The sequence below is a fragment of the Rhodamnia argentea genome, chromosome 7 (genome assembly GCF_020921035.1).
Source record: "Rhodamnia argentea isolate NSW1041297 chromosome 7, ASM2092103v1, whole genome shotgun sequence".
NCBI classification, from domain to species: domain Eukaryota; kingdom Viridiplantae; phylum Streptophyta; class Magnoliopsida; order Myrtales; family Myrtaceae; genus Rhodamnia; species Rhodamnia argentea.
Window position 1 is genome coordinate 1,589,166 of NC_063156.1, and position 21,306 is coordinate 1,610,471.

The 21,306-nt window shown below is 42.4% G+C and overlaps 3 protein-coding genes across 4 annotated transcripts; 2 read left to right on the top strand and 1 right to left on the bottom strand.

Moving 5' to 3' along the window:
• The first annotated feature begins 604 nt into the window (after positions 1 to 604).
• On the top strand, positions 605 to 3,877 carry LOC115744710 (probable receptor-like protein kinase At5g24010). Its single transcript, XM_030680032.2, has one exon. It carries the CDS (start codon positions 802 to 804, stop codon positions 3,286 to 3,288), a length of 2,487 nt encoding a protein of 828 aa, XP_030535892.1. The 5' UTR covers positions 605 to 801; the 3' UTR covers positions 3,289 to 3,877.
• Positions 3,878 to 5,944: 2,067 nt separating this feature from the next.
• LOC115744746 (deSI-like protein At4g17486) lies at positions 5,945 to 11,762 on the top strand. Its single transcript, XM_030680071.2, has 4 exons — positions 5,945 to 6,393; positions 8,412 to 8,673; positions 9,564 to 9,631; positions 11,303 to 11,762. The coding sequence occupies exons 1-4, from the start codon at positions 6,259 to 6,261 to the stop codon at positions 11,585 to 11,587; spliced, it is 750 nt and encodes a 249-aa protein (XP_030535931.1). The 5' UTR covers positions 5,945 to 6,258; the 3' UTR covers positions 11,588 to 11,762.
• Positions 11,763 to 16,976: 5,214 nt separating this feature from the next.
• LOC115744739 (beta-carotene hydroxylase 2, chloroplastic-like) lies at positions 16,977 to 19,179 on the bottom strand. 2 transcript variants are annotated; one of them, XM_030680058.2, is made up of 7 exons: positions 18,619 to 19,178; positions 18,456 to 18,515; positions 18,220 to 18,291; positions 17,955 to 18,089; positions 17,601 to 17,726; positions 17,386 to 17,442; positions 16,977 to 17,225 (listed from the first exon to the last, which is right to left on the bottom strand). In XM_030680058.2, exons 1-7 carry the CDS (start codon positions 19,051 to 19,053, stop codon positions 17,148 to 17,150), a joined length of 963 nt encoding a protein of 320 aa, XP_030535918.1. In that variant the 5' UTR covers positions 19,054 to 19,178; the 3' UTR covers positions 16,977 to 17,147. The 2 variants fall into 2 exon arrangements, with proteins under 2 accessions (XP_030535918.1, XP_048138922.1); XM_048282965.1 differs by lacking the exon at positions 16,977 to 17,225 and adding an exon at positions 17,243 to 17,265 and having other exon boundaries at positions 18,619 to 19,179.
• Positions 19,180 to 21,306: the final 2,127 nt, after the last annotated feature.

Consider the following 21,306-nt stretch of genomic DNA (forward strand, 5'->3'; position numbering starts at 1 on the left):
CACTTAACCATAGTTGATGGTATTGACCCGTTATATTCATTTAGGCTCTGTTTGTTTCTCTAAAAATTTCATGACAAAAGAGAATGTATTTCATGATTAATTTTCATCTGTCTGGTAGTTTTGGACAAGTTATTTTCTCAAAATCTAAACTTGTTTTTCTCAGTTCAAGAAAAACCTTTCTATTAAGAAGTTTAATGTCATCTGTTTTGTTAATTCGAGGTCAGTAAATATTCGAGGTAACGGAATTTACTGACATGCCCACGACAAACAAAACAAAGACAGGAATATGGGAAAAAAAGAAAAAAGAAATTCTAGGTCACATGGTCGGATGTGGCGATGATCCATCATTTTACAAGTCTTAACTCAACTGAAAAGTTTCATTTCATTAAATAACAGTCCAACTTATTATTTGCTCAAATAAAAAGACATAGTAAATATTTAAGAAGAATTTATAAATTATCCTGAACTAATTAAAAATCAAATTATTATTTTACATAAAATTTACGGCTAATTTAGTCTCACTTCCCTTTTTCTTCTTTTGATTCCGCCATGAGTCACCTGCCCAGAATTGAAGAAGCATGTAAAAGCGGAGAGTAACTGTCAAAAGTGTCTCCTGTTTGACAAAATTGCACTCTCTTCTTCTTCCTATTTCACTTCGCTCCAAGTCCAAACGAGCAAAACGCCCAAAAGCAAGCTCCTGCGAATTTATCCACCCATCATCCTCCATTTCAAGATCACTCTCATTGCGCTCCGCGATTCGTTGCTCTGCTTTAACGAACTCCTTGCGACCCAGTCATCTTCATGGACAGCAAGGCGCTGCTCTTCCGAGCTCTAGCTTTCCTCTCTCTCATGCCTTTCTCGTCGCCCTTCGCTCCCTCCGACAATTACCTCCTCAACTGTGGCTCGCCCACCAACGCTTCCCTCGAGAATCGCGTCTTCATGGGCGATTCAGCGAGGCCCGGTTCGCTTTTCCTCTCGAAGGACAAGTCCATTTCGCTCGCCGACCAAAACCCTCCTCCGAATTCGTCGGTCCTCTACCGAACCGCGCGAGTTTTCACTGGTGCTTCGTCTTATGAGTTCAAGATCAACAAGAGTGGCATTCACTTGGTACGTTTCCACTTCTCTCCCTTCGTGGCTCAGAATTTTGACTTGAAGGTTGCAACTTTCGGCGTTTCGGTCGACGGATATTCGGTCTTGAGTGATTTTAGCACCAAAGTGACTGTTCTCAAAGAGTTCATCGTCTATATTAAGGAAGGGGTTCTTGAAATAGCGCTTAGCCCGGCAAGTGGTTCTGCTTTTGGGTTTGTTAATGCGATCGAGGTGTTTTCAGCTCCAGAGAACTTCATTATTGATCTGGGCGCTAGATTGATTACGGCCGCTGAGACCCAAGAGTATAAGAACTTGTCATCGCAGGTTTTAGAGACAATTCATAGGATAAACGTCGGTGGTTCTAAGTTGACTCCATTCAATGATACATTGTGGAGGACTTGGATCCCTGATGATGAGTATCTGGTCCTCAAGTCAGCTGCAAAACGTGCGGTGGCCACCGACCCGCCAAACTACCAAAATGGAGGTGCCACCCCCGAGATAGCTCCAGATAACGTCTATATGACTGCTCAACAGATGAATAGGGATAATTCAACTATGAGCGGGAAGTTTAATATCACCTGGGAGTTTCCTGTGGATTCAGATGATGGTAGGTACTTGGTCCGACTGCATTTCTGCGATATTGTCAGTCGTGCTCTTAATCAACTCTACTTTGATGTGTATATAAATGGGGACTCTGCCTACAATAACCTGGATTTGTCAGTTCTTACGTATCACGTGCTTGCTTCTCCTTTCTACATCGACTTTGTTGTGGATTCCGATAGATCGGGGGTTATGCAGATAAGTGTTGGCCCTTCTGATCTAAGCAGCACGATGAGAATTAATGCTATTCTGAATGGAGCTGAGATAATGAAGATGCTGGGCTCTGTGAGTGATCCTTCTGGATCACAGAAGAAAAAGGTCTGGGTGATTGTGGGTGCTACTGTTGGTGGCTTTGCTGTTTTGCTTATGTTGGTAGTGGCAATTCTGCTGGCTATGAAGTGCAAGAAGAAAAAACCGAAACGGAGGCCTTCAGGAAGTATCGCCTGGACACAGTTACGTGTTTATGGAGGCAGCTCACATAGCAAAACATCCGTAGGAACTCTCAACACCTCTCCACGCGCAAATGGATACCTCGGCTTGAGGATACCTTTTGTTGATGTACAACTGGCAACCAACAACTTTGACAAGAATTTAATCGTCGGTTCGGGCGGATTTGGAATGGTTTATAAAGGTGTTCTTAAAGATGGCACAAAAGTTGCTGTGAAGAGAGGTGTGCCAGGATCCAGGCAGGGTCTTCCTGAATTCCAGACAGAAATAACTGTTCTATCGAAAATCCGGCACCGCCATCTTGTTTCACTTGTTGGGTATTGTGAAGAACAATCGGAAATGATATTAGTGTACGAGTATATGGAGAAGGGTTCATTGAAAAGCCACTTGTATGGATTAGGACTTCCGCATCTGTCCTGGAAGCAACGCCTTGAAATATGCATTGGCGCAGCAAGAGGCCTTCACTACCTTCACACAGGTTCAGCACAAGGGATAATTCATCGCGACATCAAATCAACCAATATTCTACTCGATGAGAATTATGTCGCCAAGGTCGCTGATTTTGGTCTTTCAAGGTCTGGTCCCTGCCTCAATGAGACGCACGTGAGTACTGGTGTAAAGGGTAGTTTTGGTTATCTCGATCCAGAGTATTTCCGAAGGCAGCAGCTTACAGATAAATCAGATGTATACTCATTTGGAGTTGTACTATTTGAAGTGCTTTGCGCTAGACCAGCCGTTGATCCATTACTCGCGAGGGAGCAGGTGAATTTAGCCGAGTGGGCAATGCAGTGGCAGAAGAAGGGAATGCTTTTACAAATTGTGGACCCTCATCTTGTTGGACAGATCAAACCCAGCTCTTTGAAGAAGTATGGAGAAACGGCTGAGAAATGTCTTGCCGAGTATGGAATCGATAGGCCAACCATGGGTGATGTTTTGTGGAATCTGGAATATGCACTACAGCTTCAGGAAAATGGTCGGGCCAGAGAGCCTCACGAAGATAGTGATGTGATTGATTCTGAGCTTCCATCTGCCGGCAATGTACCCAGAATTCCATCCAGCAATGTGAGGACCCGAGAAGATGACGGTGATGGTAGTTCTGACATATCGACAACCCAAGTTTTCTCTCAGTTAATCACTAACGAAGGGAGATAGCTCTTAGCTCATGCTCCGACACAGACATCCGTGCCGATGGCTTTTGTCATCCTTTCTTAAGCAGGCACATATGATGAACCGTGCAAAGCTGGAGTTTCCCTTATATTATATTGATTAATTTATGTGTATGTTTACTCCTGGATGTATTTTTAGATTATCGCAATTTCTTTCTCATGAATCCGAACTGAAGGTCATGACCCGTTGCCAATTCTTGCTTACTAGCACATGATCCAGGAAATGATGTATACTACATGTGGCTCATTAAGTAGCATTATAGTCTTTATTTGCCCATTCTGATCGTCGTGGATGGCCTATCTTGCTATGTGTATATATCATCTGCTCTGCTATCGTGGACAAGCCATCGATTCAGTCACTAAATGCAGAAGTCGGATTGTAATTTTATTCAAGGAGTTGGGACGTGGACTTGACAAGGATGCCCAATCCAAACATGTGACGAGGTAAAATTCTCTCTCTTTTGATTGATCCAAGCTTCTTCTCATCAAATAAATATTGGCGATCAATTGTCAATTGATGTAACTTTATTATATATCTGTCAATCTTGACGATCCCTGGTGGGAAATTGCCCGCAGAAAACTCATCTTGATAGTCATTGACTCGTTGCTAGAAGAATGGCAAGCTGCAACAAGTGCAAAATCCCTGCAGACTTTGAAATTCTTGAGTCTAGACACTTCAAGACGCAAATGGTGCCGCTGTCCACTTTCTGGGTTTACGTTGACTGTATGAGTTTTCTTCGTACTTCATCTTGATTGGGTCACTTGTGAGCAGCAAGCCATTTTACCTTCCTTGGCCTCTTTATCTGTCATAAAGCCACCAACACTGGCATGTGCTTAGAGTAAGGCGATATAACCTTGGTTTCTACTTGGTGCAAATATCGTCTGTTCTTTCAGATCAATCTGGAAACGAGATCTTCGAACTCCGTAACAACTAGAAGGTTAAGTGACGAAACTCGACATGTTTGTGCAGCATTGAAAGCCTCGTGAACTCACCTCCAGCCTTCCCGCCCGAAGAAGATGAATTTGGCGTGAGAATTCATAGCATTTGACGGATGCTGGTGAGTCCAATATGGGTTCTCGGCTCCAGCCATCATACAAAAGAAAGGAGACGAAAACATGAAGCGGGTTGAATCTCTCTTGGATCGAGACTGTTCTTACGTTGCCTGCTACGTACAATGCTCGTTTTAGGTATTTGGGTTCTGATCACCAAAGGTGAAAGGACGCTCGTAAAAATGAAAAGTCGAAATGATGAAGTTGGACTTAAAAGAGAAAGGGGAATGATTGGTAGCCTGTGGGGACCGACCACTTTTCCCTGCTGAGTGCTTACCCTGTTCCATTTTTCACAACCTTGTGTGATTCAAATGTGTTTCCGGGTGAAGTGGTCCCTAAAATGATTCATTTTGAAATAACGCCCCACATACCAATCAAGAAGTATTTGTTAAATTTACGCAATGCATACTCATTTAGCATTCTTGTGAGGTTGGTATTGGATCAACTAACGAAGAGCTATCAATAGATAAAAGGATTCGTTTCGCATGTCATACATATAATGAATTGTATGCACTTTTCAATTTATTGATTAATCTTGTGATTGTGACGCGAACGATCAATATTTTGAAAATTTGAGTATTTCCTCGTTAAATATGTCGAGACACTCGTCAAGAAAATCCCATGTCATTACATAATTTCCACAAAGGCACTTGTTAACTGTACTTCAATAAGGTATTATATTTATTTAACTTTCTAGCCCAAAGGGTTTTTGATGGAACGTGTGCCACAACTCACGAGTGGGAGACATGACTCGTGTCAACTTCTTCTTTTTCCACTTAATTGGGACTTTCTGCACTTCTAGATCATTTTGACCTAACTGTCTCCATGGATCTGTTTACATAATTGGCGCCTTGGCGGGCAATGCTTGAATTTGACCCCATTTAACGTAAATGGTCCACCGAGACAAAAAGGGCGAATGGGCTCACCATCCTAATCCTTCGACAAGTCTTTATCAACGAAAGAATCCACATGATAGTGTTTCGAGTGAGGTAAACACATTAAAGTGTTGGTTTAATTGCATAGATTAATAAGTGGCAAAGTAGAATTACCACGATACCACTAGCAATGCATTTTACGAGCCCGTGCTTCTAATTCAAATGAATTTTCCTTTTTTCGGTCTGTCTTATTCCTAACTATTCTCTTTCTGACTTTTGCACTTTTTACAAAGAGCGGGAATCGAATCCCGTACGTATGATATTAACATCTCCACTCCCAATTCCTTTATTAGTAAGGCCGTATATCTATTGGCTAATTCAAATGAAGTTGGATTTTATGAATTTTTGTTTTGCATTAAATTTGGAAAAAAATAAAACAGAAGAAAGAAATAATTGCATCAAACGTGAAGGACGATGTGGGGCCCCCTTGATCCACCTCTGACAAGAATCATTGCTCCCACCTCCTCCTCACACGTCCCTTCAGCTCCGTCCTCGCTGGCACCGAGTGAGTGGCTGCACAACAAGCGAAGCCCGTGTCATTTCCGTAATTTCCGCTCGACGACCGGGGGCATTGTCGTCAGTCTACCCCGCGGGGTCAAATTTCACCTCGCCGAACTGCAAAATTTTATTCGTACCGCGAGTCCGCGGCATAAAATTAAACGGTTTGGACTTTGGGGAGGGGTTTTTTGAAACTCCGAGAAAAATCAAAATTGAACAGCTAAAAAAGTCAGGCTTGCTTCCTCTCTCCTTTCGAATTTGAGGATTTCGAGGTGCAGAGTTCGCGTTTTCTGGATTCAAAAATCTCTCGAAGCGAAGTGAATCGATCGCGGTTTTGAGGTTCTGATCTCGAATCCTCGGATTTGCTTCGAGCGGGGGGAAAGAGGCGCGATTCGGAATCTTCCACGGAGTATTGCGGAATTCGCTGACGGGGGAGGAGCGAGCGTTCAGGGTTTGGCAATTCTTCCCCGAAGATGACGGAGGTGATACTGCACATATACGATGTGACGAATAGTGGATCGGAGAAGACGAACAACACTATCATGCAGATCAATAAGATCTTCAAGGATACTATGGGGATCGGTGGCATATTTCATAGTGCTGTTCAGGTGAGGTCTCCTTGTTTACGTGTTGTTCAGGTGAGGTCTCCTTGTTTACGTGTTCTTTGGATTGCACCGGTGGAATGATGTCTTCGATAATCTATCCTCGCTAGGGTTTTGCTGTGGAGCATGTGGACTCACGGTCTCGAGTTTGTTTCTGGTTTCGCTTACTTTGAGGATTGATCATTTTGCTCGGTCAGTGATGATTGGAACCGTGCTCCGTATTTTCCTTGTTGTTTCGTTTGTGATCGACCAAATGTAGCATCGTTGGATCAGATGTGGTGTCAATCTGGAGAGAGTTGGTTTAATAGTATTGACCGGCATTCTTATGAGAGACTGAGAGATGAATTCCGTAGGTCATGTGAATGAGTTGAATAGGGTTATGTTTTGTGGACTCTGGTTTTTTAAGTTATTGGCACAGTAGCTGTTGACTTCAGTACAATTCGAATTGTGGCAAACTGTAAATTTTTACTATGGCTTTGATGACTTGTTACTCTAAGTGAAGTGAAATGCTGGCTTTGACCGCTCTAGGCTTATGGAAATTCTGGCTTATAAATGTATCTACAGTTTCTATTTGAGGAAGATGCAGGAAACTGACTGGGATCTGTGTGATAGTGGAAGATTAAAGTAATAAGCTAACCTGGGTCACAATATCAGCAAGTTGTAGCTGTTGTTCAATCCCATGCAGCCACAACCAGCATCAGAAAGCGAGCTTACATGTGTGAAAAAGACCAAAAATATAATATGGATGGCTTTCAGTATAGTAGGACTTCCTGTATAGACATTACATTGCTGTTTTTGGCTGTTATTCCTTGTGCTTCCTGTCGCCTGTTTATGTCGAGGGCATTGGTCTGGTGTCCGTCTTATAGCAAATCTACATTCAGCTATTCTCATGGTTTTGTTGCCTATTATCTGGCAAATGAGCCTCAACTTGTTCACTTGGCTCCTGAATGGAGCGCTTTACTTGTGACCTAATGGATGGCTACACGGAATCATGTGGGAACTGGTTTCCGGTACCCGAATTATGGGAGTTCTCTCTTGTGGCAGTTGGCCTGACCAATCCTGCTTTCACATTAGAGTTTATAGTAATATTTTTTTTTTTCTGGCTTCTGCCAGGGTTTGAACCCTGGACTTAGCATCCCCATCCCAACCTCCCAGCCATAGGGCCGGATGTCTCATTGGTATAATTTATAGGAATTATTAAGGTGTTTGCGTGGAATAAGGTGTGAGTAGATGGTAGCGGTGATCGATTCTAGGATGAATGGTTTTTACCCCGGAATCGAGAACCGCCCGTTAGGGGCCGGTTTCGCAAAATGTGAACCGTGAACCATCCGCTCGTTTCATAGATTCACTCGAAAACCAAACCACCGGTCCGGTCCGATTTCCGGTTGGATTCCGGTTACGGTTCTACCGAGCACCAACATCAATTAAAAAAAGAAAAATGGAACCAATCTCTAGCGGTTGAAGGAGGAAAAATTTCAATAATGCAAGATAACAATGTGGACAACGATTTAGTACCATTGCCACATGAAAAAATTTCAATATGCAAGATAACAAGCATTGTAATACTTGCAAAAGTTATTTCAAAAGAATATATATTTGCATTATATAAAAGGACCAGTCCGGTTGGATCGATTGGATGGTTCTCACTCAAAACCGAGAACCGAACTATTACCCGCCGGTTCCATAAAATTAGAACCGAAATCCGGACCGTATCCACCGGTTACCATCCAAAATCGGCCGGTTGAGTATGTTCCGATCCGGTTTGGATGGATCATGGTTTTTTTGCTCACCCCTAGTAGATGGGGCTTTGCCTTTGACAAGATTTCTTGATGATGATCTTTGCATATGTATTTACATGGCTCTCTTGTCTGTATACTGGTTATTAAGTTCATATACTTCATCTTTTCCTTTGTTCCTTTTATATTACACTTCATTTTCAGGTGATGATTTCATACATGTGATTGTATATCCTCGCATACTAATCTTTTGATAAGTTGACTGGGTTTAACTTCAATACTCACCAGGTTTATGGAGATGATGAATGGTCTTTTGGATTTTGTGAACAAGGAACTGGAGTTTTTAGTTGTCCTTCTGGAAAAAATCCAATGTATACGTATCGTGAGCACATTATTCTCGGAAGCACCGACTTTTCAATCTTCAAGGTAAACCAGATTTTGAGAGAACTTAGTAGAGAGTGGCCTGGGCATACATATGACTTGTTATCGAGAAACTGCAACCACTTCTGCGATGAGTTCTGTGAGAGGCTTGGTGTGCCAAAGCTTCCAGGTGAATGTTTTGAGACTTGTTCGTTTGCTAGCCTTTTTAAAAGTCAGAAATCCATTCTTCCAGTCTTACCATTGGTGACTATTGTGGTAGACTTATTTCTGAGGCATGCACATCACTCTTATAACTGTGTTTGTTAGGGATGTGTTGTAAACTGTCACACTCTGTCTTTTTGGCTTCCTTGAAGTATTGTGTTAGATGGTGGCCATGGTGGTAATTCTGTGTGTGAGCACTTTTAGGATGTTGTCTTTTTATTGGAGTTCTAATTTGATTTAGGCAAGTAATCCTGTAAAGTTAAAGGTCAAAGGCAGTAGTTTTCAAATGGGCTAGGGATCAGATAATATTCTGCTATTATTCACCTGCCAGCTAGCAATGAAGCAGCTAACAAAAGGATTGGCGTGTAAATAGTAGGAAGTTCAAGTAGAGATCTCAGCCAAGAAAGTCAAAACCAGGAGTCTTCAGAGGGGCTTTGGCTGGTCTCTCTGCAAGAGGTCATAATCGAATTTTTTGCCTTCTCGCGCTTCTCTAATTGTGCTCTCCTTTCGAGGACGCATTGCTATTGGCGAGTCTCTAGGACCGTGATGTAGAATTTCCCTGATCTTGCCAATTGGTGTCCACTGCTGGGGCATCAATAGTGGTTTAGAGGCTTAGAGTAATCCTGGTGTTCTAATATTTCCTCTCACTTTTTCTTTTTTCTGGTCTTGATTTATGGACTGGGGGAACATATGAGGGATAAACTTGGTCTAAAATTGATTTGGGGCAATTTGTTGTCAGAAAGATTTGTGAAGTTGAAATATTTTGTTATTGTTCTATTGCCTATTACTTGTTGTCGCATATTGCTAGAAAATTCTGTTCAGCTTTGTAAATTGTTATACGTACACCTTCTATTGCAGGCTGGGTTAATCGGTTTGCCCATGCTGGTGATACTGCCGTGGATGTAGCAGAAACTACAGCATTGCGAGTGAGTTGGTGTCTACAATTTCTACATTGTGATTTCATATGCCCTTTTATTAACTAGAAAACCTTTGGATATACACTTTTAATGTAGATGTTTTAGAGATGGGCATAATTTTATGTCTCTATGCATGTATTTGCACTCTGTGAAGTGGTAGATATTGAGATTGAGACTCGTACTAAGCATGCAAGTATTGAGCATTACTCTTACTTGGGTCTTTCTTTTTCAAGAATATTGTCATCCAATGTTGTGAAACTGAACTTTCAGTCAACTTATTTTAACAGTGCCTGAATGGTTATGGAAGTGCAAAATTATCAAATTCACAATGACAAAGAATTCTGTTCTAACCTCATGACGGTCAATAATTTTGAAATTTGTTCATGAAATTATCACTGTGAATCCCCGTCTTTGTAATTGATATATCATGATATATATCTGAAGTCAAAATTTTCATATTTGAAAGGTCCTAAGATTTGAAGTGTACGACAGCCTAAATCTTCTTAGACTTGTGACGATGACTAAAGGAATTTTCGCCACTTAACCAATTGCCTTCTTTTTATCCCCACCACTTTCGTCATGATACCACTCAACTTGGCTTTCTTTTTTTCAGTTATGATGCAGATGAATTAAACGTGCCTTTTCTCAAGTTTCAGTCAATAAAATCTTTTACAAAGATGGGTTTGTATCTTTTTATTATTTGCAACATTAACATCTCAAACAATAGAGTAGGGGTGTGCATGGTCCGGGCCGGTCCGGTCCCGGCATGGAACCGGGGACCGGACCGTAGTCCCGGTCCCGGCATGGAACCGGGGACCGGACCGTAGTCCCGGTCCCCATATTTTCGGGACCAAGGACCGGACCGGGACCGCCGGTCCTAGTCCGGGCCGGTCCCGGTCCGGTCTCGGACCAGGCCCAATAGAACCGCTAACTATTGAAAATCTAGTCAACTTAATAAATTATGCCATGGTAAAAACATAGCGACTCGCTATGACTTTTATGATCGACGAACTTGACCAAAATGTTCGAATTCAATACCAAAGCCAGCCATTACATGATAAAAACATCACCAACCGCACTCAAAAAGGCTTGCGGGGAGAAAAGATGACAAAAAACAAGATGGAAAATAAGACTAAAAAGAGAGTCTTGAGGAAGAGAGTGCGACCGTGCAAGGTTAGGAAAAAAATGGGTAGTTGACTTTTATTATTTTGTTTTGTTTTCAATTTTTTTTGCAATTGTATATATTTATATATAAATAATTATATATTATTGGCGGTCCGGTCCGGGCCGGGCCAGTCCGGTCCCAATGCAAGAAACCCAAGGACCGGACCGCTGAGCCACCGGTCCCATTTATTGGGACCGGGGACCAGACCATCCACCTCAAGGACCGGACCAACCCGGCCGGTCCGGGCCGGTCCCGGATTGGTCCGGGCCGGTCCGGTCCAGTTTGCACACCCCTACAATAGAGCATTGAAAACTAAGAAGTGAAACAAGCTTGCTTTGTCTTTTGACTGCATGCTCTTTTGTCTCTGCCTTGCGGCTCAAAATTTCCCAGAAAAGTTATGTTCTGTAATAGCTCTTATATTTTCAGTGTTGTTCAACTACTTCAGCATGTTGGTTAAGGGAAAAAGAAAATACTACATCATCACTAATTAACTTGTTTACTCTGCTGTATTTCAGTTTAGACAAGCCAAGACAGAGATTGTCTCTGCTAGCAAAGTGGCATACCGTTTCCTGTTGAGTGCTGCATCTAGTTCTCCAGCTGCCCTTGATACCTCAAGCAATTCAGGCAGAGGAACACCCCGATTTCAGGGTACGTGGTTTAAGAATCTCATTACCTCTGGTGCCAAACCATCTAGTAGTGGCTCAGCTGCAGATAAACAAGAGGGCAAGGATGTGTTGAGGACACGTAGTGAAGAAGATGAGGAAGTACCACTGAGGCAAAACAATAGGACTGATAGCTAGACCTCTAGACTTTGCAAGAATGCTCGGTGTGTGTATCAGTAGTAGATGAGATTGTTGAATAGCAATTGACTGACTGGTCATTCGTTGTGTATTAAATGTTTGATTTCTTTTCGATTCAAAAATTTGTTTAAAAATTCTCCCCAGTGGTTAATAGGGGATTCAGCATTATGGTCAATTTGCTGAACCCGTGTTCGTCTCTCTGCAGCAGCAGAGCCTTAGTTCGGCGAAGTCTGTGCGAGCGAAGCTAGATATCCGGGTTTATGCTTCTCATTTGGCCTTTCTAGTTTTTGTATGCATCCTGTTTGTAGGCTTTGGTCCACCTGCCAAGAGTGCTTGGGAACTTGAATCTCCGAGTTTCCCGGTCCCTAAGTCTTTCTCGGACTGCTTCTTTTCTAGCTCAGAGCCGCTGACAAGCTGAGAGCTTTCTCTAGACGTCTCCTTTTCTTCTCAGCTTGTTGTTTGAGCCGATTCAGCTGATCCTAGCTCTTTTGCTCTTTTCACGAAGTAACCATCATGCTCTATCACATGCCGGGTTATCTCATTTGAAGTTGCTACGACCCTAAATCCAGGACACATCGAAGGGAAGACCTCAATGAAATAGGCTCTGTTGGGAGTCTAAGCAATCCGAGAATCAATTCCCGATACTAAGTGGCGACGTGCCAAAATCATTCGTTAATCTTTCGTGTGGAGCAAAAGGAACCGTGCGCAAAAGGACGATGAAGCCTAAATGGAAGCTCCATCGAATTCGAAGGTTTGCATTCCAGATGCATGACGGATAGCTCATCCTCTCGAGCACGTTTTCCTTCTTTCACAGGACGTGGTTTCTGGTGAAGGTTACTGATTGTGAATCTGTCAGCAAGGTTGTATTTCCTTTTCTTTTGTTTTAGTAAATATATAGAGAGTTTGGTCAGAAGCGATATAAGAAATCAAAGGTCAAAGGGTGATTCGGACGCTAACTGCTAACGTTGATCAAAGACCAGTGGGGGAGGGTCCATGACGAACATAGGCGAAGATATTTTGCGCTTGCTCCTGAGGAATTCTTGGATCTGATATGTTCGCTGCAGCTGAGATCTGGCTCCTGATTCTATTCCCTTCTTTGGAACTTCTCCAAGCACACAAGGAGGACCTTAAAACACTTTTATGCACCGGGAACCATTCAAATTATAATCGCACAATCTGATTGGTAGATGATAAATGATCTATAGTTCACACGAAGTCGGATTTTCGTTCTGTGCATAGAGTTCAAATGGTACTTCCGTTCACGAGCGATTCCTCGGCTTCCCGGCAACTTCGCACTCCCAGTCCCAGCTAATTTTTTTGAAAATTCGAGCTCTGGAAACATCACATCATCACTAAAGCCGTATGCGACATGCGACGCCATGTAGAAGCAATCTTTTCTTTTCTTTTTCTTCAAGGAATTCATTGAGGTCGACATCAACGTGACCATGGTCAACCGTATTAACCAATAGGAGTCTCTCTTTCGTGACCCGACCAAGAAGATAGGGCTGTCCAAAGCATTAAAAAAGGCAAATGGGATAGGACTACGTGTGAGGATTTGCCGCTTTGGGCGGGCAGAAAGTGGTCAATTATTCACTCTTAGTTATCCCCGCCCCCCACTAAAATCAATCCCACGACTTCCCGCTCGGTTGGGACACCCAGATGAGTGCATGAGCCACTCAGATTTGCGTTTCTCCCTTACGAGAGATGGGAGTGGTCAGATCCCGGTCCCGCCCACGGAAACGATCCCTTGACTCGACACGTAACGCAATCAATAGTAGTGCGACGGGTCACTTCAGTTAGGGGGAGACATGCGTGGCGTTCTCCCAAATTTGAGAGCTAAGATGGATTCACGATGCACCATGCATCGGGTCCACCTAAAAAGTTCCGTGGCAAGACAGATTTTGACGCATTTTGCATAGTTTATAAGGAGGGTGCGTAGGAGGACTCTGGTAAGTTAGGACTTGGTCGATTTTGTGGCTAAGCGATTTGTATTGCGCAATGTCGGTCGATGTGACGGTAACTGCTCTTTCGGTTGGCATTTGCCAACCAAGACAACAAAGTAAGCGATGTCGTCTTCCCCGTTTCCGTAGCTAAGTGGACCTCCTGACAATCGGCAAGCTCTCTGTTGATTCGTGTTAACCCACCCAACTCCCCACTGATCCATGTGCGGCCGTTATTGGCTTTGCTGGTTGAGTTAGGCATGTTCTGGTGATGAGTTCGCCGGGGCTAGTTCACACTTCCATTCAATAATTCACATAATGTTTACCTTCATAATTTCTCGCGAAACAATATCTCGATTTCATAAAGCAATCACAAGACTTAACAAATGATATTCACTAGTGCAAACACTCGAGATGTAATTCGCAAGCACAAGCTCTTTTTGGATAGTCTGAATCAAAAAGACTTAGTTCTCATGATTACACAAGAATATGATTTAAAATAGAAAATCTACTCTAACTAGGAGATCACTTATAGAGGATATGTACATGAACTAGTATAATTTCCTTTTCGTGTTCAAATTCGAGACATATTTTTAGCAATCTCTACATTGACTCGACGGTTGAGTCAAATCACAATCATTTCAATGAAATCAAAACTTGTTAGATAAGTTTTTAAGTCTACGCTTCGCTTGAACTTCGCCATAACTGTGACCTCATCAGAATAACAACTCCATTCCCACCTCCACAAAGATTTTTAGAAGCAACCTCAAGAACCATAGATAATACAAAACAATTAATGCATCCATACCTATTAGGAGACGAGCACGTACCTTGTCAAACTCAATAGCTACAACAGTTGTCGGTTATACAGGCTTAACCTCGCTACAAGTACCATTTGTGGCGATTACCACTCTAGTACCGCTATCTCTAGTGTTCCTTGTTGCAATTCCACATCGAGCTACACACCATCAAATCCGTATAAACACACTACAATCACTCCTAACCGGAAGTACTGGAGACTCATGAAATATATATTCTCTGCTGTCAATAGGTGATTTAATTCCAAATATGACAAACCTATAACCTCACTCACCTTGTGCATAGCATAGGAATATATGCACTTTTTAACTATTCCATCGACCTTACCATTAATCACTCAAACATAATGCTGGGAACCGAATATTCTACGAACAAACTAATCAGCAACATTACCTTATCACACTTTTTCGGAAGTCCGATATCCCAATCCCTATTGATGGAAATCTATTAACTAGGTAGCTCATCGTACTAGGCGTATCCACAAAGAATCTCCTAGTAATACCAGTATTAAAGAGTATTTTATGGGTCGTCTCAAATAATATTCTCTTAGCTTGGAGTTCCATATTTTGTGTCATGCAAAGGTTCGCCAAATTCTTTCTTGTGGATGTCCTCACTCAAAATTGCATCGTGAACCCCATTAAATGTCAAGCTTATTGACCTAAAGAAAATTAGCAACAATAATATACAAACTATCGGACTATAGGGATAATATAATCAAAGCATATATCTTGTTATCAAAGTCAATCTCAACTGAATTTAATTGACTAACGATTATGTTGAATTCATTGATATAACTAGGAAATGACGCATCTTCGCTCATATTTGAGTTAAACAGATGTCACATCAAATAGATTTTGTTGATCGCAGAAGGCTTCTTGTACCTGTTTGATGTGATCTTCATCAAACCCGTAGTGGTTTTCTCTTTCATGATGTTAAAGCAACATCACGAGCGACATTGGCCGAATAACACCAACACCTATCTATCCAGCAATTCCAATCGTCTTGCTTTATCAACTTTGATTTCTTCACATATTAGGGCAAGTTCAGATTCTTCCGGTATAGATAATTCTCAATTTTTATCTTTCAGAAATTATCACTTTTTTTTTCTTCTCTTGCCATCGATTCACTTCAAGATTTGGTCGGTGTGACCTACGTTCATGAGGAGAGTAATAAGGAATTGTGTGACAAATCAAGTGATACAGTGAAGATTACAACTATACTCGAGTTACTAAAACGCTTTCAATGGTTTCAACCCCAAATTATACCCAATGTCTTACATAGTATTTAGCCTCACAATTTCTTGTGAAATAATCTATTAATCTCACAAAGGAATTGATAGATCTTGACAAGATTTCCACGACTCAACTACTTGAGATGCATTTCACGAGCACTAGCTCCTCTAGGATACTATTCACAAAGAAGACTCACTTTGTATAGCACCTTTCAAGCTCAAACTCGAAACATATTTTCAATAATTGTTAAAGTGCATGTGTGAGTTATGTTAGAAAGTCTCATATTAGAAAATTAGTGTAATATGTAGCAATTAATATAGCATAGTTGGTTCATAACTCATTAACTAAATATTTTGAGTGAATGTGGATCTAACTGAATATGTTAACGAGCTTGGTTGTGGGCTCTCTCTCAGCAATCTCCCTAAAAGAAGGAACTGAATATTTGTTGTACACTTCCAATAAATGGAATTAGAGTGGATGGTTGATTGGTGGCCCACTCTCAATGAAGTAAGGCGTTTGGAAAATGTCTCAAGGAAGAAATATTGTGACCAATGCGCTTTGCGATTTTCGAGCGGTGGGCATTGTAGTGTAACAACTCGATTTTTGTTGTGTACTTCCAACAAATGAAATTAAAGCAAATGGTTGATTGATAGCCCATTACCAATTTATTTAGGTGTTCGGTGAATATCCCAAGGACTAATGTTGGTGGTGATATCGGGACTAACCGATTTTCGAGCGGCGGGCGTTGTGGTGTAGCAACGCGGTCTCAATTGTAACCTCCATGGTTCGGTTTAGAAAAAGAGACAGGGAATGAATGTGGACATTTGAGGTTGGAGTTGAGATAAATTGATGCAGAATAACACCTCAATTAAGGGAGAGCAAACCTACAAGCATGGAGAAGAGTGTGCAGGTACATGTGTGAGTTGTGTTGGAAAGCATTACATAGAAAAATTAATATAGTATGGAGCAGTTAATAAATTCTAATATGCTCATAACTAATTGCTTACACATTTGAGTGAAGGCGTATATGTTGACGAGTTTGAAGGCGAGCTTCCTCTTAACAATCTCCCTAGATGAACATATTAGACTTCTGTTCTCTCCACGTAATTAGTTATCAAATTAAAACATCAAAGTGATCTTGAAAATATACTACTACGCTGGCATGAATCCAACTCTTAAAAGGAAGACTAAAGAAGACAAGTGTGCTTCTACTGTGATCAAGTCTTTTGCCACGTTACTTATTTCACGACCACATGAGGATGCAGTAGTCACATGAATTGCTCAGGACAGCATAAGACATCCTTCTCACACTTCCGTAGTTGACGGCGCCAAATATGTATTACGCTTTCACTCTACAAGAATTGCCAACCTTCCTGCTGAAAAATCAATCCTGAGACCAAATTCGACGATCGGATAAGTTTCGATCCTGTTCAATCTCATCGTATGAAAGTACATTGCAAAAGAAGTTCCAAGAATGCTTTTTTTTTTTTTTTGTATTGTCATTACCGCGATACTCATTCTTTTTTACACCGACAAAATTCTAAATCTAGAAACGGGTCGCGACTACGATCACAAGCCCTTGTACGATTTGGTTCTCCGGCTGATCTCCTTCTCCAACTCTTCTAGCCCTCCAACTTCCTCAAGTTCCTGCATCACCGGTCAGTCAACTCACTCCCTCAAACTAAAACTAAACAGAGAATTCGTCAACGTCAATACAGCGTTGGTCAAAGAAAAACCAATAATCGCCACAAAAATTACATTCATTAATTTTTATAAAAAATATATATATGTAGAGACTGGGACCCACCTTAGGTCCGAGAAACAGGCCATATGGTACCCCACTAAATTTGTCCGAGTGATGGAGCTGGAAGAGATTATAAAAAAACAAGAAACCAAAAACGCGATAGTCAGAACGAGATCTCTGCCGTCGGATCACTCAAAAAAACGATAGAACAAATCCTAAACAGGCTACGTGGAACGATCTGATTGGTGTAGCGCCGATTTCCCCAGTACGGTTTTTACCTGGTGGGCTGCAGCGACTCTTCTGAAGTAGGGCACGTTGGCGATGGGGCCCACGGGGAATCTCCTGTGGACGAGACCATCGTGGACGAACATGTACGCCATCCCGAACACTGTGATCCCGAGGCCCTGATCAGATCGATGGATCGAGCGAGCGAGCGGAGTCAGAGATAGGGGTCAAAACATCAGCGAAAAAGCAGATGATTGGGTTTGGGGGGCGTCTTCTTCCTAGCGCATTAGAAACGGAAAAAAGCAATAAAAAAATCCCAGCTGGTGACATCGACAGTTAATTAAACGATCATTAAACCGTTAAAGGAGCAGGAGCTAGGAGCTAAGTGAGATTCTGGTAGCACTTACAGCACCAAAACAGAGACCGGGAACGAGGCCCCTGTGGAAGAAACCGTAGGAGAGAAGAGCGATCGCCGGAGCGGCGTTGATTATGGCGAAGACGTCGTTGAGCTCGAACGGCCCGTCTCTCGGCCGATGGTGAGACTGCATTCGATCGAATTTACCATCAGAACTTCGTATCAGTTTCTTCCGGCCGAAGGAGAGAGGGAGAGCGAATTCAAATGAATTTCTCTCTTTTTAAGTCATTGAGTTGCTTGAAATTATGAGTACAGACCTCGTGCATGTGCCACAGAGAAGCATGCCAGAGAGCTCTGTGAGCCCATCTTGCCCAGAACTCCATGCCCACCTGAAAGTCAGAATGCAAGAGAAGCTCAATTCTCGATTTCACCACTGAGAAACATAAAATCAAGAATCCCCCCCGACTTCCTTATCTATTTAATCTTCATGCTTGGTGAACCCATAAGCAAGTTTTCATTTCTTGTTTCTTGAATTGAAGATGATGAAACTTACGGCAGCGCCCACGGAGAGAGCGAATGTACCGAACATCTCAGACAAAGGCACCTCTCTGCCCTGCAAAATCAAAGTGGGGGATGAAAAGGCCAAAGCTTTGCGTTAGACTTGGTTTCCCTGGAAACGAGCAAATGAAGCAAAGGATCAGATTCACGGTTTTTACCTCCATTTGCCACGCGAATCTGTAATAAACGGCCATGACGGCCATGGACGTAATCCCGAAGCTGGACATCACGGCGGCGACGAGGTAGGTGAACCGCTCCGACCTCTTCCGCGCCAATCTCTCGGCGGCGCGCGATGCCAGGATCTGGTCGGGCCGCGTGGCGGCGTCGGGGCCGTCGTCTTGCGAGGCGGTTTCGGTTTCGGTTTCGGTTTCGACATGGGGGCTCCGTTTCAGGTCCTCGAGGACGAAGCACACCGTGAGAAGCGTCTTCCCTCTGGGAGCATGGAAGCCCGCGCAGCTTCTGGAGAGGGAGGGAGCGAAGGAACGAGAAGAGTGAGAGAGGCAGGTGGGCTGCGGGAGGAGGAGGCTGGAGCTTCTGATGAATTTGATGGGTCTGGGGATTGGGGCGGCGGCGGTGGACAGGCCTGCCGCCATGGGAGTAAGCCAAGGCTGATCCTCGAGCAGGGTGTGCGTTGGATTGGGGAGGGGATGGCGAGTGGCGGTGGACTCGGGGAAGAGCGTGGGGATCGGAGCTGCTCTTAAATTCACCGAGTCCCACAAATCTTGTCCTGAGCAAAACCCTTTTGGTATTAAAAAAATTGCTTCTGGGACTCTGAAGAGTTGGGACGGTGGACAAATGCCCCTCCCTATGTTCTGAATTTGCTGAAATGCCACCGTTGCGGGTCAATTGACTATTTTCTCTAATAAGCAGAGCAATTACTAATTAGGCAGGTTAATATACGGACTGACCTTAAAAGGGATTGTTCTCATCTACTTGCTCCGTCCGAAATTCGAGGATTCGATGTCGATGTGAGCCCGTTATTACATTGTACAAGTACGAAAAGGGTAAAAAGATTTCCCTGTTGCAGTAATGAAGATTAGAGCATCAAAATCGCATAAAGATGGAGGGAAAATGGAGCGGAGAGGAATGGACAAAAACAAAAAGGGAGAGAAGACAAAAAAGAAGGGGGTGGTAGGTTCGTGAATTTGGGACGGGGGGCAAGTGGGGGGAGACAACGACACGCGTTCGGCTCGGACAGGGGAAAACGTGAGGCTGATGGGCAGCTGCAATGCTTCGAACCGGAAGCGGACAGCGAATCGCGTTGCGGCTTTTGAGGTCTCTCCCTTCTCTTCTCGTATGAACATGAGCTCACTATTTAAGAAAACCTCCAACTTTAATATTTATAACAATTATATAAAAAAAATTAATCTTCAACTTTTATTTTTACTCCAATTCTATCGATCTAAATGTCCTAATTATATCAAAAAAAATTATCTCATAAAAAAACCTTTAAATTTTACTTTTATCCTAATTTTACCACCATTAATTTTCCTTTCATAATAATCATTAGTTAATCTTATATGGCATTTTTACGTCGTTAATGAATTAGATTTCAGCAAAACTAACATGAAAAAACTCCCGAATTTCTCTTCTGTTATTTGTTTCCCCTACATATTATCAGGAGATATATAGTCACTCAAGGCGGCACGTTTTGTATTCTCTTCTAGACTCAACAGCCCAAATGATTTAAAATCTCGTCGTCTCTGAAACTCATTGTTTCTAAATTTCGAAGATTTATTGGTAAGCTCACGAGAAAATTCAAGTTACGTATGATTAATTATCGGTGGTTACAAATGAAAATTTGATGGTAGTAGAATTGGGATAGAAGCAAAAGTTTGAATTTTTTTATGAGATAAAAAAAAGTTTCAGATATAATTAGGATAAATGCTAAAGTTGAGGATTTTTTTGAGACAGATGTTAAAATTAAGGATTTTTTTGGGTATTAGATTGGTAGAATTTGAATAAAAATAAAAGTTTGAGATTTTTTATGAGAAAAAAAAATATTTTGAATATAATTGCCATAAATGTTAAAGTTAGAATATTTTTTGGGTGCTAGGCCATGGGGGGAAAAAAAAACAACTATTTTACAAATTTTGGGCGCTCCTCAAGGCGGACACGTATCCCCAACCAACATCCTTAGCAAAGCCTCGACGCAACAACATTAATCGGGTCCCTCGTGTCGCCGACGCGGACCCGCCCTTTTGTCCTCGTTTGGGCTCCATGCCCACCTCCTTTTTCAGCGTCGCTATCGATGCGCAAACCAAGCGGAATGGAGTGGGGGTGGGGGTGGGAGTGGCGTGGCAGTTAGATTTAAGGGTCAATTGATTTCATAGGAATCGATTTCAAGATGGATCGAGTTTCGATAATCACTCATGGAGGGTCGATTTCACATATTGAGAATTGGCAACCGCTCATCACACAGCATGATATTGTCACGAAAGTTTTCAAGACGTATAGCTACATATTTTTCAAGATTCTTGCGACCCATCTTTACTTTAGCGGGATGAGAACGCCGTTGCCGTATCTTTTAGCTGTAACTTCTTGTAACTCTTTAAGTCTGAATTTGATACAAGTCTCCAAAATAGCTTCACACATTTCATTCAAACATTTTAACGAACACACGCCGATTGGTTCGAAATTTGTACGGAGAACGGCAACAAAAAAATAGAGCATTGGATATTGAGATTGATGAGATGTGATTGCAATCACAACAGGAAAAAACAGAGTGGAGGCTTCGAGTGAAAGGGAGGAGTCGAGGCGAAAGGGTGTGACCGAGAGTGAGCGCTGTAAGTGTCAAGCAAGGCTGCGAGAGGCGTGAAAGTAAGTGACCAAGCGCCATGGCTCCG